Consider the following 24785-nt stretch of genomic DNA (forward strand, 5'->3'; position numbering starts at 1 on the left):
GGGAGGCGTGACAACGAAGTGGGGATCCAAATGCAAGGCTTTAATAAGAGCGTAGTCAAACAGGCGTGGTCAACAACAGCAAACAACGATGGCAGTGGCAAGGCAAAAGAGTAATCCAGAAAATCAGGCAAAGGTCAGGGCCAGGCTAGTGATCGGACGATTGATACCGAGGCTCCGATGCAGTTTTCAAAGCACTATTGTATCATACACTGTGCCAATGCTTGTATCGAAATGACAACACCACGTGATTGATGATGTTTGAAGCTTCGAACATCATGCAGTATCGGCAGGTCGGGACAGCTGGTTTGGAAAAAATCGGCGCGTCGCATGACTCTTGTGTTTGACTTTACATTGACTTTTTGTGTGTGTACACTTATTTGGGATTCAGTAGAATAGATTAGAATAACCTCAACACCAGACAGAAACTGAATGCACGTCACACCTCTGTTGCATTTGATCATGTTCTAGCTGGGGTCTCAGAAATCCCAAACAGCTCACCCAAAATATTTTTGCTACTACTCACGTCAATTATTAATTATAATCACACACTTGTATATTTTATATTATTGATCGATATGTGAATCCATTGACCGGACTGGCACGCAAGGCACAGATTAAAAACTTTTTCAAACCATCCTCTGCTCTGCGATGTTTCGTTAGAAAGGCTGGAGAAACCGAGTCTGACCACCAGATGTCGCTAATGCACACTGTGTTAAAAAGCTTTGAGTAATGAACTGTTTTTCGGCACAATTTGATGAAAGCCTCAAACGGTTCAGAAAGCCTCGGTTTCCCATCACTAGGGCAGGCAGCAAAACAATCATAAACAAGAAAACAATCCAGGGATCAAAACAAGAAGGCAAGGAAACAGAAAAACAGAAAAACGGAAAACTGAGAAACCACGGAAGAGCTATACAACATTCAACCACCAGCAAACTCAGAGAGTGTGTGTGGTACTTATAAAGTAATTCTAATGTGCAACAGCTGTGAACTGATGATGAGATGAAAGACAGGTGATTGCAATTAATGATGTGGCCAGGCAGAGGATTATGGGAAATGTAGTCCGGGGTGAGTGAGTGGTACAGGACGGAGCTCATGGGCACTCCAGCTAGAGATCGTGACACTGATACACTGCTCAAGCAAATGTTTTATGAACTTTTTTTTTATGTGTGTTTTATGTCCATTTTTAACTATGATTGGTTTATGTATTTACGCAATATTTTATTTTATTTTTTTTACCACAAAATTAGACTTTGTAAGCAAAGAGATTTTGTAAGCAAATCTTCAGTATGAATTTGATTAATCAAATTTTAATTACTTTGGATTTCTTAAAAATGGAATTTTGTTCATTTTTATCCAAAGAATAGATGCTAGTCCCTGATTTACTCATCTGCCACAATAATGTGTTCTAATTATTTAAATTGGACAGATTTTCAGCATTTGCTTTAACAAAAATGACACAATGGACCACTGCCATGAAACACAAACAACACATTTCTGTCTAGTAATCCATAAATTGTTGCCTTCAGCCTTAATTTCTTGTATAAACTTAAGATTATTAAGATTTAGTTATTGCTTGTCATATTGCTTGTGTTTAATGAATGAGGCCCATACTTTATAATATAGTTTAATATATTTAAGGCAAGACACAACAGGTGAATATGGTAAAACAATTATTAGACATAAACAGCTAATAGATATGACTACACTTACACAGCTGATTAAACATGCAACTTTAAGAATTTGCATACATTTCCAAAGCATAAATCTGAACTTTGGATAAAGCCCAGGTTCAAAATTCTTGTTTGATTTTGTTGACATATTAAAGGTTTTACAGAAGGGATTTTGGATGTTTCTTTTTAATCACTCCATAAATCATTAAATACTGTCAACAGCCAGAACAGAATAGTTTCACCATGTGTTTAGGATTAAAGTGTGAAATATTTCTCAGGTGAGTGATGTATGAACAAACCCTTCTACACAAATGTTCACAAGATAGGAATAAAACTGTACATTTTGGTGGAAGTAAGTGCTGCTGAAGTGGAGAAACAAACTTTCTTTTTGCAAAAACAGCCTTTAAAGATGTTTACTGTTGTTGAAGATGCAAATAGATAAAGTGCGGTAATAACATCAGGCGAATGATAAATGAACAAATCCCTCTATAAAAACCTTCAGAATACAGATATGAATAAAACGGTAAATTGTGGGGTATGTAAGTGCTGCTGAAGTGGATAAGAAAACTTTTTTTTCTTTCTTTTTTTTTTTTACAAAAACAGGCTTTAAAGATATTTACTGTAATTTAAATCTACAGATGCAAATATAGAATATAGATCAAGTGCAATAAAATAACACATAAATATGTATTTTCTATTCACTTGTTTATAGCAAAATAACCCAAAATCTCAAAATTGAGAAGTGCATGGCATGTTTTGCCTAAATATAGTTTGTCAATGTATCCCGTGCCTAATTATCATGATAACTAAAATAATATGTTTATTATTCTACGAAGGTTTAATAGTGCAGGACTTAGCAAGATAATCTCACACTAACTGAAAACACACAAAAAATAAATATATTATCTAACCAGATGTAACTTTTGTTATATAATGTGATTTGTGGCATCTAGTTCAAAGAGCATTAATTGGCTTAATTTGATGGCAAAGACTAAACAAAACAAGTTATAGGATTTCTAATCAGGCCTCAAAGTTCTTCGAGTGAATGCAATCGTTCAGGGGTTCGAGAAGGTTGGTGTTTTGATGTGTTGGGAAGGTTTGGGACGACAGCGGTCAGGCAGGATTGGTCATTTGCATGGCTGATTTAATGACACTTTTAGTCGGCAGCGGCACAGATCGATATGAATCTCCTCGTCTGTTCATCAGGGCTTTAGTCCATCACGTGCTTTAAGTGCGTGTTGTTAAATGAGATATCAGCTCTTCGATTTTCCCCACATCTGCGTTTGGGAGAAGAGTGTTCGCTCTCTGAGAGCTTTTGACACCTTCTCTTTTCAATTAGACGTGATTTGTGTTTGAATATGGAAAGATTTCATGAATTAAAAGCGTCAGGCTCTGGCAATTCATGTTCAGTGCTGCTCATGGTGTCATCTCATCTCGTCTCGTTTTAGTCCTTCTGTGTAAATGTTTCTTTACATAAAACTGACAAAATGTTGATTACTAATTGAACCATGCCGTCTATAAGAGCTGGAGAACAACAGCAGTAGCTTAAAGGGTTAGTTCACCCCAAAATGAAAATTAGGCTGCATTTTACTCACCCCCGAGGCATCCTAGGTGTATATGACTTTCTTCTTTCAGACGAATCCAGTCGGAGTTATATTAAAAATTTTGATCATTGCACTCAGCGGGTGTTTCATTGCTTCTGTCCAAAAGACGTGAAATAAAAAGCACCTTTCCATAAAAGAAAAAAGTGTCTCACACGGCTCCGGGGGGTGAACAAAGGCCTCCTGTAGCGAATCGATGCGTTTTTGTAAGAAAAATATCCATATTCAAAACGTAATAATCACTTGAGTCTAGCTTGCGCTCACTGTTGTACACGGAAGCAGCTCTGGGAGCATGACGTATGAGGACAGCGTTGCGCATGCGCCGCTCAGAAGTGACGCACGCGGAGAGATCGAAACAAAACAACGGTCACTAATTAGAAGTACAAAACGAGGATTTGTAAAGAAGAATGTCAGAGGATTTGGATATAAGCCAAGAGGAGACTGGTTTTCCTTTGCTAAAGTAAGGAAACTTTGCTTCCTTTGCTCCTGTAAACAAACGTTGGTTTTCATGAGACTCACCGGCACATGCGCAGCGCCGACATCTTACGTCGTCCTCCCGGAGCTGCTTCCGTGTACAACTGTTGGCGCAAGCTACATTAAAGTGATTATTACATTTTGAATATGGATATTTTTCTTACAAAAACGCATCGATTCACTACAGGAGGCCTTTGTTCACCCCCCGGAGCTGTGTGAGACACTTTTTTCTTTTATGGAAAGGTGCTTTTTATTTCACGTCTTTTGGACAGAAGCAATGAAACACCCGCTGAGTGCAATGATCAAAATTTTTAATATAACTCCGTCTGGATTCGTCTGAAAGAAGAAAGTCGTATACACCTAGGATGCCTCGGGGGTGAGTAAAACGCAGCCTAATTTTCATTTTGGGGTGAACTAACCCTTTAACTACATTTTCCAGTAGCATGACAGTAACTTGGCTGTTTACAAATTACTGCAGGTTTAATGTTGTGACCCGATTTGAATGAAAAGATTCACTGATTCATTTGATTTGTCACCAAATGGTGTTCCCAGAAGTGTATTTTTTGGAGAAATTTTGTAAAACATTGCTGGTGGGTAAAATATTGTGGAGAAATTTAGTAAAACATTTTATTTACTAATAACTATCTGGTTTAATTTAATGGTACTGTTTGTTTATTTATTTATTTTGTACTTTGGAAGCTGAACTACAGAATGTTTGCCTCTCTATCGCCATCTGTGGTTGAAACATACAATTGAAAGTGATGTGTGTATTTGTTTTATTACTCCTTTTTTGTCATAGAATTTTGTTAATTTATATCCCCAAAAATTAGACTCTAGTCAGATTTTGTCAGCGATTAATTTGATCAATTGATCAGCATATCATGAAATTATTTTTGATTAATATTTAATGAATTTGAAAAATAATTTAAAAATAAAAATCAAATAAAATATATTTGTTTTTTTACTCCTTTTTTTGTCATAGAATTTTGTTCATTTTTATCCCCAAAAATTAGACTCTAGTCAGATTTTGTCAGCGTTTAATTTGATCAATTGATCAGCATATCATGAAATTATTTTTGATTAACATTTAATGAATTTAAATAATTCTAAAAATAAAAATGTAATTAAATAAAAAAAAAACTTAATCAATACTCAGAAATTTAATTTTGTTCATTTTTACCTAAAAATGAGACACTAGTCAATGACTAAGTAATTATTTTTAATAATTTTTTATTTATTTTTTTAAATGGCACTTAAAAGTGTAAAACAAAACAATTAATAAATTCTTAATAATGGAATTTAGTTCATGTTTACCCAAAATGTAACTCTAGTCAATTATTTACTCATCTTCCATAATAATGACTTCATTATTTTATTTCTGGGTGTTTAATTTAATAAACTTTTCATGTCAAGAAAATAATTTGATAAAAATTTTGAATCAATATGAATCAAAAGTAATAGGACATTAATCCATATTCCCACATATATCATTAAAGGGATAGATCACCCAAAAATGAGAATTCTGTCATTAATTACTCACCCTCATGTCGTTCTAAACCCGTAAAACCTTCGTTCATCTTTAAAACAGAAATTAAGATATTTTGTGATGAAATCCGAGAGCTCTCTAACCCTCCCATAGACAGCAAGGGTACTACCACGGTCAAGACACAGAAAGGTAGTTAGGACATCGTTAAAATAGTCCATGTGATATCAGTGGTTCAACTGCAATGTTAAGAAGCTACAAGAATATTTTTTGTGTGCAAAGAAAACAAAAGTAATGACTTTATACAACAAATATCTTAATTTGTGTTCCGAAGATGAATGGAGGTCTTGCAGGTTTGGAATGGCATGAGGGTGAGTAATTCATGACAGAATTGTCATTTTTGGATAAACTACCCCTTTAAGTAAGTGCTCTTATTTAGCATGTTTCTCTGTTTAATAGATGTTCAGATGTGCTGCAGGTACGTTCATATGTGACGTTATTCTCGGTGACGCTGATGAGTCCCTGTGTGCTCAGCTTGTTTCTTTGGAAGCACAATCATGATTAATGGCATGAGGCACAACAACACGAGCTACATGAGCATGTAATCATCATTAATTACTCTAAAGCTGAATGAGCTGTTGTTCCTCGGGTATTAAGTTATCAGCCATAACGTTCCACTCCGATGGACGGAGAGTCAACATAACCACGTTACCAAACCACAGGCTGCAAGCGTACAATTTCTTTGGATTGATTGGTGCTTCCAAACAAGCTTTGGATGAAAAAACATCCGGGAAATTTCAAGTGAAGAATCTGTGGATGCTTTTAAAACTGAGATGACTAATATTCACTGAATGTTCAATAGAGGCATAAACACATTCAACAGTGAAAAACCAACACACTTGAGCAAAATAGGGGAAAAGGTTTGTTTTAGCTCTGACTGTCTGTATTCAGACTCTCACAATATGTGAAATCGTGAATTATGGAAGAATGCTGATAAGGCCGTCGCTTGTGTTGGGTTATAAATAAAAAAAAACTGCAATTGAGGTTTAGCAAATGCGTTGACCTTTGTAGATCCATTTCGTGTAAATGTGTTCCTCGCGTCTTATCTTGCCATGAAAAATAATAACTGCCAGGTAAATTGTATCTGTGATTTGCACGTGATAAATACTTTTAAAGCCACATTAAACTGTACAATTTCATGCCGCCTGGCTTTGAGTTCAATATGGAAAGCTTAATGGAGCCATATGAAGACATGCATAATTCATGACCTCTACATATCTGAGAATTAGACTCAAAATACAAGAGGGAAGAGGTTACGAGCGTGCGGAGTGAAAGTGGCAATTGACAAATTTGATGGTTTTCGTAATGCTGAAGTGAATTGCTTCCGAATGTCTGAGGTTTTACCCTCTTAAATGAATAGTTCACACAAAAATGAATGTTTGCTGAACAGTTACTGCCCCTTCAGGCCATCCGAGATGTAGATGAGTTTGTTTCCTTACCAGATTTGGGAAAATGTAGAATTCTGTCACTTGCTCTGCAGTGAATGGGTGCCGTCAGAATGAGAGTCCAAACAGCTGATAAAAACATCACAGTAATACACAAGTAATCCTCACCACTCCAGTCCATCAGTTAATGTCTTTAGAAGCCAAAAGCTGCATGTCTGTAAGAAACAATGCCATCAAGACATTATAACGTCAAAATATGAGACCATAATCCATAATAACGCTTCTTCCAGTGAAAAAAGTGGTCTGGGCTGAATCAGGAGAGAAATCTGCACAGATCAAGCACCGTTTACAAGCCAAAACAGCTCTGAACAAATATGTGGCTGGATTTTGATGAGAGAGACAACAGGAGATGGACTTTTTCACTGGAGGAAGTGTTATTATGAGTTACTATTATGGATCTATTTTAGACAGAAACAATGGTTTACATGTTAATGATGGATTTGTTTCTTACAAACACAGCTTTTGGCTTTACAAGATGTAAACTGATGGACTGGAGTGGTGTGGATTATTGTGATGTTTTTATCAGCTGTTTAGACTCTCATTCTGACGGCACCCATTCACTGCAGAGCGTCCATTGCTGAGACACTGATGCAATGCAATGCTACATTTCTACAAATCTGATGAAGACACAAACTCATCCTAATCTTGGATGGCCTGAAGGCGAGGACGTTTTCAGCAAATTCATTTTTGGGTGAACTATTCCTTTCAGTTCTTTATCAAGTTTTCCGCGCTGGTTTAATTTTTAAGTCTGTAACATAAAAAGCTCACAAGACACAGTGTGTCACAGACTTCCTCTCCTAGAAGTGTTTGCTAATGTAATTATGTTTAATTGGTGGTCTGACAGCAGAAGACTTAAACTGATAATTAGCTTTTCAAAGGAGAAAATAATTACTTTCTGTTTGAGATTTGGACTGACTCCAGATAAAGGAGGATTGACTTTAAGAATGATTAATTTTATAGCACACAGATGATATCAAAGGATGTTTAACTCGGCTCGGTGCTTTGCTCGTGGATTGTCTTCGCCAGCTTTCTCTCAACAGGCTCTTGATTTGTTGTGTTGCAGTTCCCGGGTTATTACAAGCTCTTTTTTAATACGCATTGACTTGTCTGTCAATAATTGTATTAACTAAGCTATGATTAAAGGTCAAAACAAATCAATCAATGTGAAAAGTAGCTGCATAATTGATGTTTGGCTGATATCCTACAGATTAAAATCATTTGTATCTATTAAAAGCTCAAATCTTTTTCATTTTAATATGCAGACTCTTATTGTTTGTTTTTGTAGTTGCTGCTTTTCTTTTAGGTGTCTGCATGCGTTCATCTGTTAGTTCAGCTTTGTTTGTCTGTCAGTTTTGAATGCTGATTTTTTTGACAGGCAAGGTGGAAATGTATTTTCACAGTTGGACAGCAGGTTATATTAAGACACATTTTGTAAACACCTGCAATTTTGATTAAAAGAAGGCAGCGGTATTTCATGTTTTGAAAGGTGCAAATGAGATTCCAAACAAGAATTAAAATAACAGAGGCTTAAAATAACACTCATTTGTCTTCTTTTATTACCAGCTGCTCTACTGGTCGTATTAATGATATTTTTTAAGAAATATAACGTATTATATAATGTAATATAACATAAGTTTGTATTGAAACCAGATTTTTACATTATCTGAAGAAAATGTGAGTGACAAATTTAAATGAAAATCTAAAAATAAAACCTAATTCAAAATAAAAATGAAAAAAACTCTATTAGTTGAAATAAACATTAACTGAAATCAAATAAAATGTATATTTAAAAAAAACTTTTATTGCAGTTTATTGCCAAGGCAAAAGTTTTTGTTTGCATTTTGTTTTATTTGGTGTGCTACAATAACAAAGACTACAGCCGAAATAATAATTAATACTTCATAGCCATTTAAAAAAGCTAATAAAAATGATAAAAGCACACAACTAAATTACCTGAGCATTACTGAAATTTAAATGAAAATATAAAAATGGAAACTAATTTGAAATATTAATAAAAACTAGAAAATAGTATTTCAGTTATACTAAAATTACACTGCTGAGTGGCGTTACAATGTAGGTTTCCAGGGTGTTGCTATGTGGTTGCTAGGGTACTTCAAAAGAGTGTTTTCACCTGTTTTATGTTCCTGCTGGTGAAAATGGTGCATCTGAACACTTAGTGAATTAAATCTCCTCAACAAGTGTCATGATTTGAGGAAACACCAATAATTAATAACACTAACAAAGTTCGTTAATTTTGCTCCATGTTTGTATGCAAGTCTTTCATTGCTGTGTCTTTTAATAACTCATTTAACCCCGGTTACACATACTCGGTATCTTGTGTCATTGTTTCCTCTTTTCTCGTCTCTTTTTAGTTGTTGCACGACTCGATTTCTGTACAACAAAGTTCCCAGAAGCCTCATTAGAGACAGAAGTGTTTGGCATCATCTGGGAGAGTAATGAACGGCGTGAGTTTAACACGTGGAGCCGAGCGCCGGGATGTTTCCCACAGCATCGCTTCCTCAAATCCCCACGCAGACGCTTCGCCAGCGACCCCAGACAGACTGTTAATGTCAGTGTTAAAGGTAAATGTACCCAAAGACAACAGTTTAACATCACATACTGCACATATCGATGGCTTGTTCGAGTGTGTGTGAGCTGCGACTAAACCGTTTTGGTTCCCATTTGGACAAAAAAATATAATAGAAGTCAATGGGAACTAAAACTGTTTGCTTACCAACATTCTTCAAACTATCTTTTGTGTAGAAGAATGAGAAGAAAGAAACTCATACATTTTTTTTTTGGTGGACTATTCCTTCGAATAGTATTGCAAATTATAACTTGCATAGAAACTTAGATGGGTCTAATTTGAGGCTGAAAAGTAAGACTTAATTACCCTTTGACTAATTGTTAGTTGGTCAGAAAGTCATGTAAAATAAACATGATGACTGTTGAAGCAACTGGCCACGTTTGAGCCAAACTGTGTCTATTTCAGTTATACAATCTATCCATCCATCCAGCAGTCTATCTATCTATCCATCCATCCATCATTCTGTTTGTCCATCATCCATCATTCTATTTATCCATCCATCATTCTGTTTGTTCATCATTCTATCTATCCATCCATCCATCCATCATTCTGTTTGTCCATCATCCCATCATTCTATCCTTCCATCCATCCATCCATCTTTCCATCATTCCATCCGTCCATCTATCCATCTTTCTATCCATCCATCCATCATTCATTCTATCCTTCCATCCATCCATCGGACTATTCCTTCGAATAGTATTGCAAATTATAACTTGCATAGAAACTTAGATGGGTCTAATTTGAGGCTGAAAAGTAAGACTTAATTACCCTTTGACTAATTGTTAGTTGGTCAGAAAGTCATGTAACATAAACATGATGACTGTTGAAGCAACTGGCCACGTTTGAGCCAAACTGTGTCTATTTCAGTTATACAATCTATCCATCCATCCAGCAGTCTATCTATCTATCCATCCATCCATCATTCTGTTTGTCCATCCATCATTCTGTTTGTTCATCATTCTATCTATCCATCCATCCATCCATCATTCTGTTTGTCCATCATCCCATCATTCTATCCTTCCATCCATCCATCCATCTTTCCATCATTCCATCCGTCCATCTATCCATCTTTCTATCCATCCATCATTCATTCTATCCTTCCATCCATCCATCATTCCATCATCACATCATCCCATCCATCCATCATTCTATCCATCCATAATTCATTCTGTCCTTCCATCCATCCATCTATCCATCATTCTATTCTTCCATCTGTCTGTCTGTCCCTCCATCCATCCTAACCATCCATCTGTCCATCATTCTGTTTGTCCATCCATTCATCATTCTATCCTTCCATTATTTTGTCCGTCCCTCCAACCATCCATCATTCCATCATCCTATCATTCCATCTGTCCATCCATCCATCATTCTGTCCTTCCATCCGTCCATCCATCATTCTATCCATCCATCTGTCCATCATTCTGTTTGTCCAGCCATTCATCATTCTATCCATCCATCATTTTGTCCGTCCCTCCAACCATCCATCATTCCATTATCCCATCCATCCATCCATCATTCTATCCATCCATCTGTCCATCATTCTGTTTGTCCAGCCATTCATCATTCTATCCATCCATCATTTTGTCCGTCCCTCCAACCATCCATCATTCCATTATCCCATCCATCCATCCATCATTCTATCCATCCATCTGTCCATCATTCTGTTTGTCCAGTCATTCATCATTCTATCCATCCATCCATCAGTCATTCTATCCATCCCTTTATCCATCCACCCATCATTCTATATCCATCCATCCATCCATCATTTTGTCTGTCCCTCCATCCATCCATCATCACATCATTCCATCCATCCATCATCCCATCATTCCATCTGTCCATCCATCCATCCATCATTCTATTCTTCCATCTGTCTGTCTGTCCCTCCATCCATCCATCCATCATTCTATCCATCCATTTGTCCATCATTCTGTTTGTCCATCCACCCATCATTCTATCCATCCATCAGTCATTCTATCCGTCCCTTTATCCATCCACCCATCATTCTATCCATCCATCCATCATTTTTTCCGTCCCTCCATCCATCCATCATTCCATCCATCCATCCATCATTCTATTCTTCCATCTGTCTGTCTGTCCCTCCATCCATCCATCTGTCCATCATTCTGTTTGTCCATCCACCCATCATTCTATCCTTCCACCCTTCCATCTGTTCATCCATCATCTTATAACCTTCAAAATCTTCAACATCTTTTAAACTTTCAAACAAGACTTTGTCAAACCAGCAGTCAGTGTTTGTCTTGATAAACTTAACTTTTTTCTAATTAAAAATGACGATAATTTCTTAAATGTGCAATTCATTCTACTTCCTTGCATTCAAATTGCAATTGCAGCATGCTAAGCTAATCAGCTGTTAGACGACCTCGCACAGACTTTGCAACAAAGTTAATGTGTTTTAAGGTCAAATTTAAGGAGGAAGCAGTGAAAACTGGAAAGAACAAAAGGTTCACAGCGTTGATGAGGCTGTGAAAGCATCACTTTCTAACCCTGGATGTGTGATGAGTATTCTGTAGGTGGATGAGAGTCGGCCTTTAGCCTGCACTTAACTCACAGAGGAAGATGTTCAAGAACTGCTCTCGTCTGAACAAATGATGATCCTCTTATGGATCGCTTGATGCTCAATTTATTGATCCCGTTCATAAGTACAGACGCTGTGAGCTCAGTGACCCTTGACCCAATGTGGGCGATTGTTACCAATGAAAGTGTGTGCTAAAGAAATACAATCTTTCTGAAATAAATGCCCGCCGCCGCTGTAATATCTGTAGCATTTGTTTGTTCTAATTAATCAAACATCACTCTCATTTTCACAAATGATTACAATCAAGTTGTTTACAGAGGCATTATATGTCATTCTTGCATGTTCAATTAATTCATTCTAAAAAACAAAAATATGAAAAGTGTCTTGTGATCGCATTTTACATAATTCACTTGACTCTAGAGTATTTCATTCACTACTAACTAACAAATGTCAGCAATGTAGAATAATATACTATAGCAAAAAAAAAGCTGCCAATAAAGAGGGAAAAAATATTTTAAAAGTTCTCAAAACTACCAAAAATATCTCATAAGAATTATACAAATCTTGATAAAAAAATAATTTAATAATATATTAAATGAAAACTATTGTATATTTAGTATGTTAATATATATTAATGTTAAATAAGTAAATATTAAATTCAATTTCTGTTAAATATCACATTATCAGTGTATTTTTCTGAAATTAATGGCAACTGCCAATGAGGTAAATTGCCAAAATGATTTTTGAATCAAATAAAAAAAATGCAGTTAGGATAATATTAATCCTAAATCTTGACCGAAATCATTTAGTATCATATTAAATACAAAATATAATATTTAATATATTCTAATATTTATTTCATATATATATATTTATTTTTTAAACTTCTATCAAAACAAAAACTGAAAATGAGGTATAGAAAAATTCTTGAAACTACCAAAAGTATCTAGTAAGGATAATATCATCTCAGCAGAAATGATTCAATATCATATTAAATATGATCTTTTAAGGTAAAATATTGAATATTATATGTGCTATATTTAATATATTAAATATTCAAAAACATATTAAATGTAAAATATTTAAATATTTTGAACATTTAATGTTATTGAAATATATATGATATATTTTATATTTAAATAAATAAATAAAACTGCCAGTGAAACTATTCAGCAACTCTTGAAACTATCATAAATATCTAGTAAGGATAATATTAATAATCCTAAATCTTGACAGAAGTGATTCAATATCACATTAATATAAAACATACTATTTCATGTTATATTTAATGTATTATTTTGCATATAATATATATTTTATATATTATTGAAATATAAAATAATATAAATATATTACAATTATATTCATTGTCACATTAAATACAAAATGTCATATTTTAGCTATTCAGTTTGCACCAGAGTGTTGTGACACACGTCGGCCGTGTAGAAAAATCCTAAAAGGCTTTTGATGCGTGTGTGTCACAGAATCAATTATATGAGCATCTGCCGTCAAACACTGTCAGAAAGGTCACGATCACACGAGAGGCGCCAAGAGACACTTCAGATCTTATTAAACCATTTGATGGATCAGAAAAAGTGGGTGTTAATGGCTCTCCAGGGTCTGAAGTCCTTCAGGATTATCAGGCTGCTTTTCAGATCCACCTTAACTTCAGCACACAACCTACAAAGATATTTCGATCAACCAAGTGAACGCTAAAACCACACAGTGCTTCCCGAGAGTCTGGACTTCTGCTGCTGCGAGCGAAACAGAGTTTATAGATATAAAATGAGGAGCAGAAATGGTGTTTGCTCCTGCACAGCTGGTGTAAAACTCTCCGAATGAAGGTGAAACTCCCTGATCTCTTCACTCGACCCACCGCAATTAATTTAGTTCCCCACAAACGTACGGCGCTAATGAACGCAGGCTCGTAAAACACCGACTCCACAGCTTGGATGGAAAAAGTTAAGCCACGCTAGCACTTCATTTCAAGTAGTGCGGAGTTGTAAAACACTTCTACTCATTAAAATGGGAGTTTAAAGGATCCAGATGGAATATTTTAACATCTCTCTCCACTTTTCATCATTTCGAGATCTTTTGCAGTCACTGGAACAGACGGTCCAGCGGTGAAAGTGAGACGGGATGCATTTTAGAGTCTTCATAAAACTCTTCGCTTGAATTCATATTAGATATTTTCTTGTTTCAATATCAAGACCTAGTTTTGACCTTGGTTTTACTAGAATTGATATGATATATTAAGTACAAATATTTATTTTGTACATTAAACAAAAGTAATATTTATATTAAATATTTCATATATTAAAATATATCATCTGTAATACATATGATATACACAATAATATATTAAAAAATATGTAATATATGATATTGAGTACAATATATATTAAATCAAATCTAATCTAAAAAAATAATAGTTTGAATATTATATATTTTATATATTATATACTGAATTATATTATAATACAATATCACAAAATATAATATATTTTTAGATTTAATATTTAATATACACTACTGGATATTATTATGATATATTTTTAAAAATCCAAAGCGGTAAACAAAAATTATCCCAAAATTTTGAAAGCGTTCAAAAATTCACGTGACTTTGTGCTATGGGACAGCAAAACCTGACTAACCAGCGGACCGATTCAGTTGCACGGCATCTGAAATGTTGTCATGTTCAGTGCTTGTTCGCAAATGTTTTATGCGATATTCCAATTTTGCGCACAAGTTAAATTCGCAACTTTGGATGGAAACCCGGCCAATGTCTACCTTGTTTTGAGACATTTGTGAACATTCTGTATAAGTTATTTTTAAGGTATTAAAAAATAACCACCCTGCAACGTTCTAGGAACGTTTTATTTTTATGTTTGCAAAAATAAAACCTAAAAAGAACGTTCCTAGAATGTTATTTCTTGGTTCTCAAAAAAATAACCAAACGGGAACCAAAGTTCTGTGTTTGCTGGAGTGCGACTGCACTTTAAAATTGTGAAGCGGCGCCTGAGATTGTAAATCAGGTCTCACTGTAATTATAGGTTCATTAGACTTAGAATATATCTTGCATCTACTATTCTAATGATTTCATGGTGCTTTTTCATATTAGTAGTCAGTCTGTTCTCATTGTATTTGAAAGAATGTTACATTCTGCTGTTAAATTTTGAATTCTGCTAAAGTTCTACTTTTGTGTCTCACAGAAGAATGAAAGTCATGCAGGTTTGGAGCGACATGATGGTGAGTAAATGATGACAGAATGGCCATTTTTGGCTGAACTAACCCTTTAACCGCTCATATAGTGTGGCTCGTCATAAAAGACCATCATAAACCAGTAGAACCAAAATCGCGGGCAGGAGGTGATTCAGGACCATAAAGGTGCTGTGAAGTGTAATTGCATCGTCAGAACTGAGAATCCTGCTCAGTATAGTGTGCACTAGAAGCACACTAGGGTCTCCTCAATAATCACAGTAACACATTGATGTGGCCTCTGTGTTGGAGACATGATGTAATCCATTCACTGCTCCCGAGAGAGAGAGCATGTCAAAACTACTACTATAAATATTTATGAACTACACAGATAATAAATATTTATGAACTACACGTGTGATAGCATGCAGTGTCAAAAAATGTTCGTGTGCGCATTTGAGCTTGCCACGTTCATTATATTGACAACAATAACAATATAGGATGGCCTTTAGTGCCTCACTGATGTCAAAAGTAGATAGACACTATTTTGTGTATTTTAGCACCACTTTAACACTGTATTGAGCACTTAGAAACCAAAATGATCTATGTTTTGATTGGCCAAAAGATATTGCAAGGCAGAAAGTTTGTATATGTGGAAATGCAATAAGATTTCCAGATATATATATATATATTTTTTGGTCTGTTTGTCAAATAAAGCATCATATGACTTCACAATCTCAAAGACGTCTGTAAAAACAGGGCCCAATATATGAAGGTATTTTCTGTATTGATTTTGCACAGGTGTTTTTGCTGAATTTTGAATTGTGTTGTGTCTGTAAAAACAAACAGGAAAGGGCCAGGGTTTTTTTGTTTTTTTCTCTCTCTCATGGTGCAGAAGACTTAAAGGCCCATTCACACCAATGGCGAAAACTATAAAATTTAAATAGCTAATTCTGTTCAATGAGAATCGCGATAAACTGATTTTCCAGCTGATAAACAATAAAACACTGGCAGCCAGCCAATGCTTTAAAGAACTTGAGCTTTTAATGTGGCAGATGACAAAACTGCAGCACATGATTATAATAAACAAAATGGCATCGTTATGTTCTTGCTCTTAGTTATCGTTCTTGGTGTCAACGAACCTCTAGAATAAAGTGTATATAGGCATAGTGTACTATCTTTTGATACATTTATGGTTTTATTGTCATTTTCTAACCTTTACAGTCTCTGCATGTTCATATCATTGCATGGAGAAAGAACATATTGCATATGCTGCCAAACAACTTTGGAGGTCCATGAAGAAACAACTCATCTGAATAAACGCAAGTAAACAAGTTAATGAATTAATTTGAGGATGCATTGTTCGTTTAGGTGGGTACAACACTGATGGAATCAATAGTAATGGCAGTGCTAGTAATTTATCAATGTGAAAACTAAACCAATAGTTTCTAATTAAGTGAACAGAAATGGTGTTTTTAATTTGATTTTGGACGGCAGCATTTACATCACTAAACTGAACTGCATCTGAGGTATTTAGATTCTGTGCTGAGGTTATTCTAATGAGATCTCAAGCATCAGTCAGACTCGGACATCTCGGAGACATCAACACTGCCATCCAGAGGAAATCTGAGGACTCGAGTGGAGACTTGAGAGTATTTTATATGCATTAAAACACCAAGGAACCTTTGATGACTCTGCATCTGTGTTTTATTGGGCAGGAATTTATTGCACGTTGGTTGGGTGACATTTTTAAATGAACTCCCAATCTGATTTACAATAAATGATCATGCATTTGGAATATTTATAGGTCAATTTACACTACATTTGAATGTTTTTGGTTAAAGACTGCAAACAAGTTGCGCTAAATGTGATTATGAGAGAATGGCCACATTATACCTTGGTTCTTTTAGACATTTCATGGTACTACTGATTACCATATTCATACATCATGCTGTTATTACTGTGGTACATGTCAAAAACGAGGTAATGCTAAGTCATTTTTATGTTATGGTTCTCAGAAATCCCAGAACGTAAGTTGCCATCTAACGGTCAAGAGAAATAATGCAGAAGAAACGCATCAGGCATTACTCTAAGCGTTATTCATTTCCACCTATTTAATAGATTCCCACAATACATGACAATAAATAGGCTACATAAGGATCCCTGTACAGTTCATCTTCATCAGCTGCTCAATGTATTTACAGTCAGACTCAGATCTACTACAAATGAACATGTTTTACACTTGAGGCACCTTGTGTATCCCATTGAAAGACACACAAATACTTGACAAGTTCAGAAAGGAGAAGCTAAAGTTATTCTAGTGAACGCCCGCGACGCTTCTGACGATCGATCGGTTGATCTTGTTTGGAGCGGCGCGTTAATTGTTCCAAAAATATTGCGGGTCTGGTAACGTAAAAGTTTTTCAGTAATACTATTCAATACGCAATACTTTACAATCCTAAAATAATGAGCATGATCGTCCCTATATTACATGTTAAAACAGCCGTTAGAAGCTGTGCACGAATTCAAAACCCAAAAAGCGCGGGAACTACGGCTGAGCCGTTACACACGTTCCGCAGTCGCGCCATAAATACACATTTTCAAGCTTAAAGTTTCACGTCTCTGCATTGTAAATATGGCTGAAATAATGCAAAGACATGGAAAAAGACTAAAGGGTGGAGAATAAATGATGGAAAGCAAATATTCAGATTCTGTTCATGATCTCTGTCTGATTCACAGGTCACCGGAAGGGTTCTGAATGGAATGTCTGCCATGTTTGAATGAAATACAGCAAGTGGAGGAAATGATGCGCATGTGGAACACGGAAATGAGCACAGGTCAGTCTAATGATGACCTCAAACTCTAAAGAGACGCTCCACAGTGTTCTTCGCACACAAAAACAAAAAGAGGCCTCGGAAATATAAAGCATCGTTCTGGAAATTTGTACGGGTGTTCATGCAAAACAAATCATTAGCTTGGAAAACGTTCACCGTATGAGAAAATTATTCGTGAACAAAATAATGAAATTCGTTTGTAATTCTTATAAATCTTGGAAAAAAACAAAATCCTGTACTGAAAATGGATTGTGGTTATAAAAAAACTAAATGCAAATAAAAATATAGTTAGGTCGAATCGAACCTCATTTCACAAAATCATCGCAACCTCCAAAAATGAGGTAGTTGGTACTTAGCTGATTTTTAATAAATACGAATTATCCTTAAGGAAATATATAAATATTGTTGAGTAAAATAGCTTAACAAATGCACTTTGCCAATTCTTTTCTCCAAAGTAAAAATGAAGGTAAAATTTCACTTGTACAAATGTAATATTTTAAGCAATACTGTCATTTTAAACACCCATGTTTCTCAAAATGAAATGGCATTCGCAAGCCATTTTACTTCTAAATGTAATGCCATTTTTGATCACTACTGCATAGAACCTTTACACACACACACACACACAGTTCAAGAATTTCACAATCAAGCCATGTCCGAAACAACTAACTGGCCTAGAAGAACTACGTTAGCATCAGTAACTACACCAAACCGCTGGTGCTCTAGTGGTTCGGGTTTGGTTAACTTCACCACAAATATTGTTCATGCAACCAGATGCATCTCTAATCTATTAAAACCTTGTCATACGCCACAGGATATGTGACTTTAAGGCTTCATTCGCTGCAGTATAAAAATACTGTCCGTGTATTAATCTCAAATGTCCGTTTGGGTGAATTTTATGAAATCTGTTTAAAATCACAGGAAATGTGATTTTTCTTCATGCAAACAAAGCCTGTTTTAAGCAGGGAGAAAATGTGCTTGAAAATAATGACTAAAAACAGGCTTTATTTTCTTCTTCAGGTTGCAATGGCCATGTTTTCATGAAATTCACCCAGTTTTTCTTCAATCTCATGACAGCAACGATAAGCTGCAAGCCACCACAAGCTCCGCATACAATAAACTTTACTGCACTTCGCCCAAATATCTATATACAGTACATAAAGAGCTTTGCACTTAAACTCAATCAAACCGAACGCATCCGATCTCACTGATTGAGCCCTTAGTGTGTTGATTCATGTTAAACACTGTAAAAACGCTTCATAAAAAAGCCTCCGAGTTCAAAACCATAAACAACCGTTTTGTCATAAACAACAAAAAAATAAACACTGCACGCTCTCAAATGTTAGTCGCCGACATGTGGAGGGTTTGAGATGTGTTGACGCCCTTTTCATTTTTTTCCAAAAGTGATTTAGTTTGAGAGTCAGACGTTGCTGTCCTCCAGCAGCGGTTCGAAGTCGTCATCGCTCCCCGGCAGCGGCGTGTTGGTGTGAGCGCCGGCTAGACTCGCGCTGCTCTTACGGGTTTGGCAGGGCGTCGCTGGGGGCGTGGGGTGGTCCGGGATGAAGAGAGCGACTAGAAACGCCACCACCACCGTACAGGCGCCCAGGAGGAACGGAGGACCGGGGATTGTGGTCTTCTGCGCAAAACAGGCGACAAGAAAGCAACATTAGAGGAAGTCATCAAGGATTTATGACACCGTTTGTGCTACTGAGTGAGTATTTACTTAGATATAGATAATACATATATTAAATAAATATATCAAGTATTTTCCGCAATGTAAGTAACGTTTTTAATGAGCCAAGTTTATTTGTACAGTGTATTTCCCACATGCCGGTAGTTCAGTTTAAATAAATACGTTTAGGCTTGGTGTTTCTAATAAATGTTGTTTTCCACTATAATTAATGTTTGTTTTTTACTTACATTTTTCATTCCTGTTCTGAATAACATTTATGATCGTAATAAGATTTTACTTGTACGCTGATGCGAAATTATCTATTTTTATCATTATAATTTATAAACATTCAAAATAAGCATTTAATTTTTTTTTTACAGTAAAACAGTTTTGTGCAAATATGGCAAATGTTATATTTTTATTATATATAATATATAAATAATTTTTACATTACATCATACAGCAAAAGTTTTGTATGAAATAGATAATGTATAGTGAATGTATAGTAAATATATTATTTTTACACACACACATACAGATATATACTTTGTACTTTAGGAAAAGGTTTTTGCAAAGCAAAATAATATATATATACAGTGGGTACGGAAAGTATTCAGACCCACTTAAATTTTTCACTCTTTGTTATATTGCAGCCATTTGCTAAAATCATTTAAGTTAATTTTTTTTCCTCATTAATGTACACACAGCACCCCATATTGACAGAAAAACACAGAATTGTTGACATTTTTGCAGATTTATTAAAAAAGAAAAACTGAAATATCACATGGTCCTAAGTATTCAGACCCTTTGCTCAGTATTTAGTAGAAGCACCCTTTTGAACTAATACAGCCATGAGTCTTTTTGGGAAAGACCCAACAAGTCTGTTATATACACACATACGTAATTTTTATATTTTACATTTTTTTAATTTTCTGCTCTTAATTGAAATTTACATTTAGTCATTTAGCAAACGCTATTATCCAAAGCGACTTGAAATGAGGACAACAGAAGAAATACAAATTGTGCATATACATAAAAAGTCATTTATATTATTATTTTTATAATTATTATTAGGGCTGCACAATTAATCGAATTTCTAATCGCGATTACAATTACGGATGCCACAATTACGTAATCGTTCAAAGCGGCAATTAATCGTTCAAAGTCCAATTATGTTATTCTGCACGCTTAAGATATGTTTTTTCTTTCTACATGTTATCTTAAGGGTTTTTCCATTGTTTTAATTTTAGTTTTAGTATAACATTATAACAGCATTCATATTTTTACTTTTTTTATAAATTAAAGAAGAAACCAATCCGATGTATTGTTGACATTTGAGGCTCAATACTATAGAAAAGCACTCAAGGTTTTTCAGTTAGAGTGTTTTCAGCTGGTTTATTTTCATATAAAAATACAGCATGCAGTTGCATTAAACAATGGTATAAACATCATTCAATGTAAATAGTGATAATTTTTAATTAACAATCGCAATTACAATTTCAAGGGAATAATCGACAATTATCATTTTTGTCATAATCGTGCAGCTCTAATTATTATTATTCATTTATTTGCTCTTGAGTCACCTCAAAAGTACATTTTTAATAATTTCAACCTAAGTTATTGTAGCCAAATAGATTCAAAAATTATATTAGAAAATAAACATTTTAAGCATTAAAATTGCTGTGCATGGAGTGCCTTTGAGTCATGATGCAAATCAATATTTTGAACTGATTCACTAAACCAATTTGAAATTCTTCCTGTATAGCAGACAGACCTGTACCTCTGTGGAGTTCTGTAGTGGGATGGCGTAGTCGGGCTGGATGGAGGTGATCCCGCTCAACTCCACATTAAAGAGGAAGAAAATGAAGCCGTACAGCGCCGGACCCAGACCGTTACAGAGCCCTCGAATCCCTGTTATCATGCCCTGAACCAGACCTGAGGTAATACAGCACACACAGATGGAAAAATGGCTTTAAATCTCTAGAAAAGCGCTATATAAATGCAACAAATGATTATTATTATTTAAATGCCTCCGATTTTTTACTTAGAAGCCAACATGAAATAAAAATGTGTACTTTCTGAGTTCCTGCACGGTTCATTAGTTGTTTTTCTTCAATCCTTAAAGTTTTGAACAGTTCAAATCTTGAAAGTTTGCATATAAGAGATTACCCTGTTTATCTGGATCCGCACTGCATGACACTAAAGCGCTCACTGCAGGGAACGTTATGCTGGACATGGCTGCCACCGCGCCGGCCGCCCACATCATCCTAAACGACAACAAATAGAACATCAGCATAAACGACAATCGCTTCTGGACATCAAACAGAAGTGACTCGCTCTTCTTAAACCAGACGATTGTTCTGTAATGTTTGCATAAGCAGGACATTTCTCTTGACTCACCACGGCTCGGACCCCAAACCGTACCAGGCCAGCTGGAGAATCTGGAAACCCAGACCCAGAAGAACCGTGTTCTTGTTCCCGATGGTCCTCATTAATAAAGTCAGAAACAGCGTCTGGCGGGAACATGAGAATAAATAATCACACTGCCCTGCAACATATTTGCTGAACAAATAGTCGTTTCATACTAATTTTGGGTTCCGATTCCAAAAATTGTGCGTCACACTTTCTCACAAAATATAATGCATTTTGTTGCATTTTTGTTTTCGATCGGCCAATTGCCAGCCAAATCATTCTTAATTCAACCATCCACAAATTAAGGCCTTAAAAAGATCTTACGTGAGGGCAGAAAATCTTACATTCATAGTTATGGCATTAAATGAAAAAAAAAAAAACTTCCAGTAGAAACATCCTTAAATCAGGGGACGTTTACTTCAGATGCAAAATGAAGATATGAAGTTTTGTTTTCTGAGAAACTAAAAAGTGATTTCAAGCTTAAAACAAGAACAAATATCTGTCAATGGGGAATGAGAACTTGTTCTCCCTTTGAATTAAGTTGATTTTTCTGAGCCCACTGGCAGATATTTGTTCTTGTTTTAATTTCATTTTGATCAATTTCTCAGAAATCAAGACTTGAATTGTGTCATTTTGCATCTGTTTTCATTTAAGAAACGTTAGACATTTGCACTGGAAAACAGGACAAAAATACTCAGGAAGAACAGCACTTGTTTGCAGTGTCATCTGAAGGTAGAATAAAAGATATTTCCATCATAGTTAAGCTTTATTTTTTTATTTATTATTTGTAAAATGAATCAAAAAGTAATGGATATCTAGGAATTTCTATTTTCAAACTTTGAAGTATTGCTAATACAACTCGCTGTGCTTCCTATACATTTACATTTAAAGATCATATCGACAAATTATGTTCCCTTTAATTTATTCATTAAACTTGTGTCTTAAAAAGGTCTTAGATTTATCTTCATAAAGCTTGCAGAAACCCTGCTGTGCAATTATCAGCCCATTTTCACATGCATGACATTAATTTATGCCTACTTCTGATTTTAGTGGCCAGAAAATGCAAACATAAGCACGTGTTTTGGGTGGTTTACTACATCCTAACAGTGACTGACAACTACAGATTTAGTGGGGGAAATAAGCTTATTTATTCATAAACTTGACATTAAATGGAGTATTTGAATATATTTTTCCACTCTTTTGCAGATTTTAATTTAAAATATACATTTAAAATACTTCTTTTATAAACATTAAAACCAAAGCGTTTAACATTCAACTGCTTTTGATATTTTGATAAGTGCATTAAAGCTGATACAAATGTATCATTTGAAAAAAATCTTTATTTTTATTTTGTGAAAAAAATGTGTTCTTTAATATTTACATTTATTGTATATTTACTTTTTATATTTATTAAAATTAAATATATATATATATATATATATACACACACACACACACACACACACACACATTACATTTATATTATTTCAATATTTCAACTCAGCATCATTTTAGGTAACATTAGGTCTTTTTTGCAAATCAGCAGACATTTTTTTTTCTAACATGCATGGGGCTGTTATTGTTATTATACTGAACCATAATTATCATTGCCGTGTCGTACTGAATCGGAGCAAAGCTGCTAGAATTCAGCTTGCTTGTTGTGGGGCTAAAAATAAAACCCCTCCACTTAAATAAACCAGCTAACACCATGCTATCTGCTCATTACAGCCCTGCCTATATTTCATTACATTTACCGCTGAACTTTTAAAGGAATTCAATTGAATTAGAAAGCATTTGCGAGAGCCACTTTCACGAGATGCCTCGCCAGCTCAGCGACACGAGTAATAAGGCAGAGCCAAGAATATTGCCTCAATTAAATACCTGTGCCAGGATTGAGACGCCTCGCCAGCTCAGCGACACGAGTAATAAGGCAAAGCCAAGAATATTGCCTCAATTAAATACCTGTGCCAGGATTGAGAGGATTCCCACCATGCCGATGAACACCGCGATCGTTTTGGGCGAGAAGTTAATGACCTGAGAGACAAAGAGAAAGAGCTGCATCACCATCAGTCTGCACCAGCGCACCCCGATCCAATGAACTCTGCTATGTCCAGTAATGAGCCGTCACTGAACTCAACTCAACACTCAGACAGGATGCCACTAACAATCCAGCCAAACCCCGAACTTCCTGAGAAACCGATGAGTGTGTGAAATAGAGTCCAGCTTTTATAAATAAGTAATTATAAAACTAAATAAATATATATTAGGGGAAAATAGGAAAAAGTAATACTTTTATTACTTCATTTATTAACTTCAAATCAGTGCTGTTCTTTTAAAGTTTGTATTCATCAAAGAATCCTGAAAAATAAAATGTATCAGTTTCCACAAAAATATCGTGCAGCACAACTGTTTTTAACACTGATAATAATCTGAAATGTTTCTTGAGCAGCAAATCAGCATATTAGAATGATTTCTGAAGGATCATGTGACACTGAAGACTGGAGGAATGATGCATGCTGAAAATTCAGCTTTTAGCACAGCAAAACTTTTTTTACAATATTTAAAAAAAAATAGGATTTACTACAGTTTTTATTTTAAAATGTAATTATATTTCAGAATATTACTATTTTTAAAGGGGTCATATGATGCGATTTCAAAGATCTGTAAAGCTGCAAAGACTAAAGTCTCAAATCCAAAGAGATATTTTTTATTTTAGTCAAGAGTCAACCACGCCTACCTAAAACGCCCCCACGTGTCTATGTCACAATGTGGGAAGATTTGCATAACACCGCCCAAATGTTCACGCAAAGAAT

The 24785-nt window shown here is 35.2% G+C and overlaps 1 protein-coding gene across 2 annotated transcripts in view; it reads right to left on the minus strand.

Annotated features, from left to right (window-relative positions):
- Positions 1-16348: 16348 nt before the first annotated feature.
- LOC107568610 (hippocampus abundant transcript 1 protein-like) overlaps positions 16349-24785 on the minus strand; it is an 18974-nt gene continuing 10537 nt past the window's right edge. Inside the window, exons 8-12 of one of the 2 annotated variants that reach the window (XM_016254574.1) lie at positions 23935-24006; positions 21961-22073; positions 21730-21827; positions 21335-21495; positions 16349-19524 (exon numbers count right to left, since the gene is read on the minus strand). In XM_016254574.1, the coding sequence (XP_016110060.1) occupies positions 19309-19524; positions 21335-21495; positions 21730-21827; positions 21961-22073; positions 23935-24006 (660 nt within the window). In that variant the 3' untranslated portion in view covers positions 16349-19308. The remainder of the gene's footprint in view (positions 19525-21334; positions 21496-21729; positions 21828-21960; positions 22074-23934; positions 24007-24785) is intronic. The other variant, XM_016254575.1, reaches the window with a different exon arrangement.

This window comes from Sinocyclocheilus grahami, unplaced genomic scaffold (genome assembly GCF_001515645.1).
Source record: "Sinocyclocheilus grahami isolate Dianchi unplaced genomic scaffold, SAMN03320097.WGS_v1.1 scaffold1261.1, whole genome shotgun sequence".
Taxonomy (NCBI): Eukaryota; Metazoa; Chordata; class Actinopteri; order Cypriniformes; family Cyprinidae; genus Sinocyclocheilus; species Sinocyclocheilus grahami.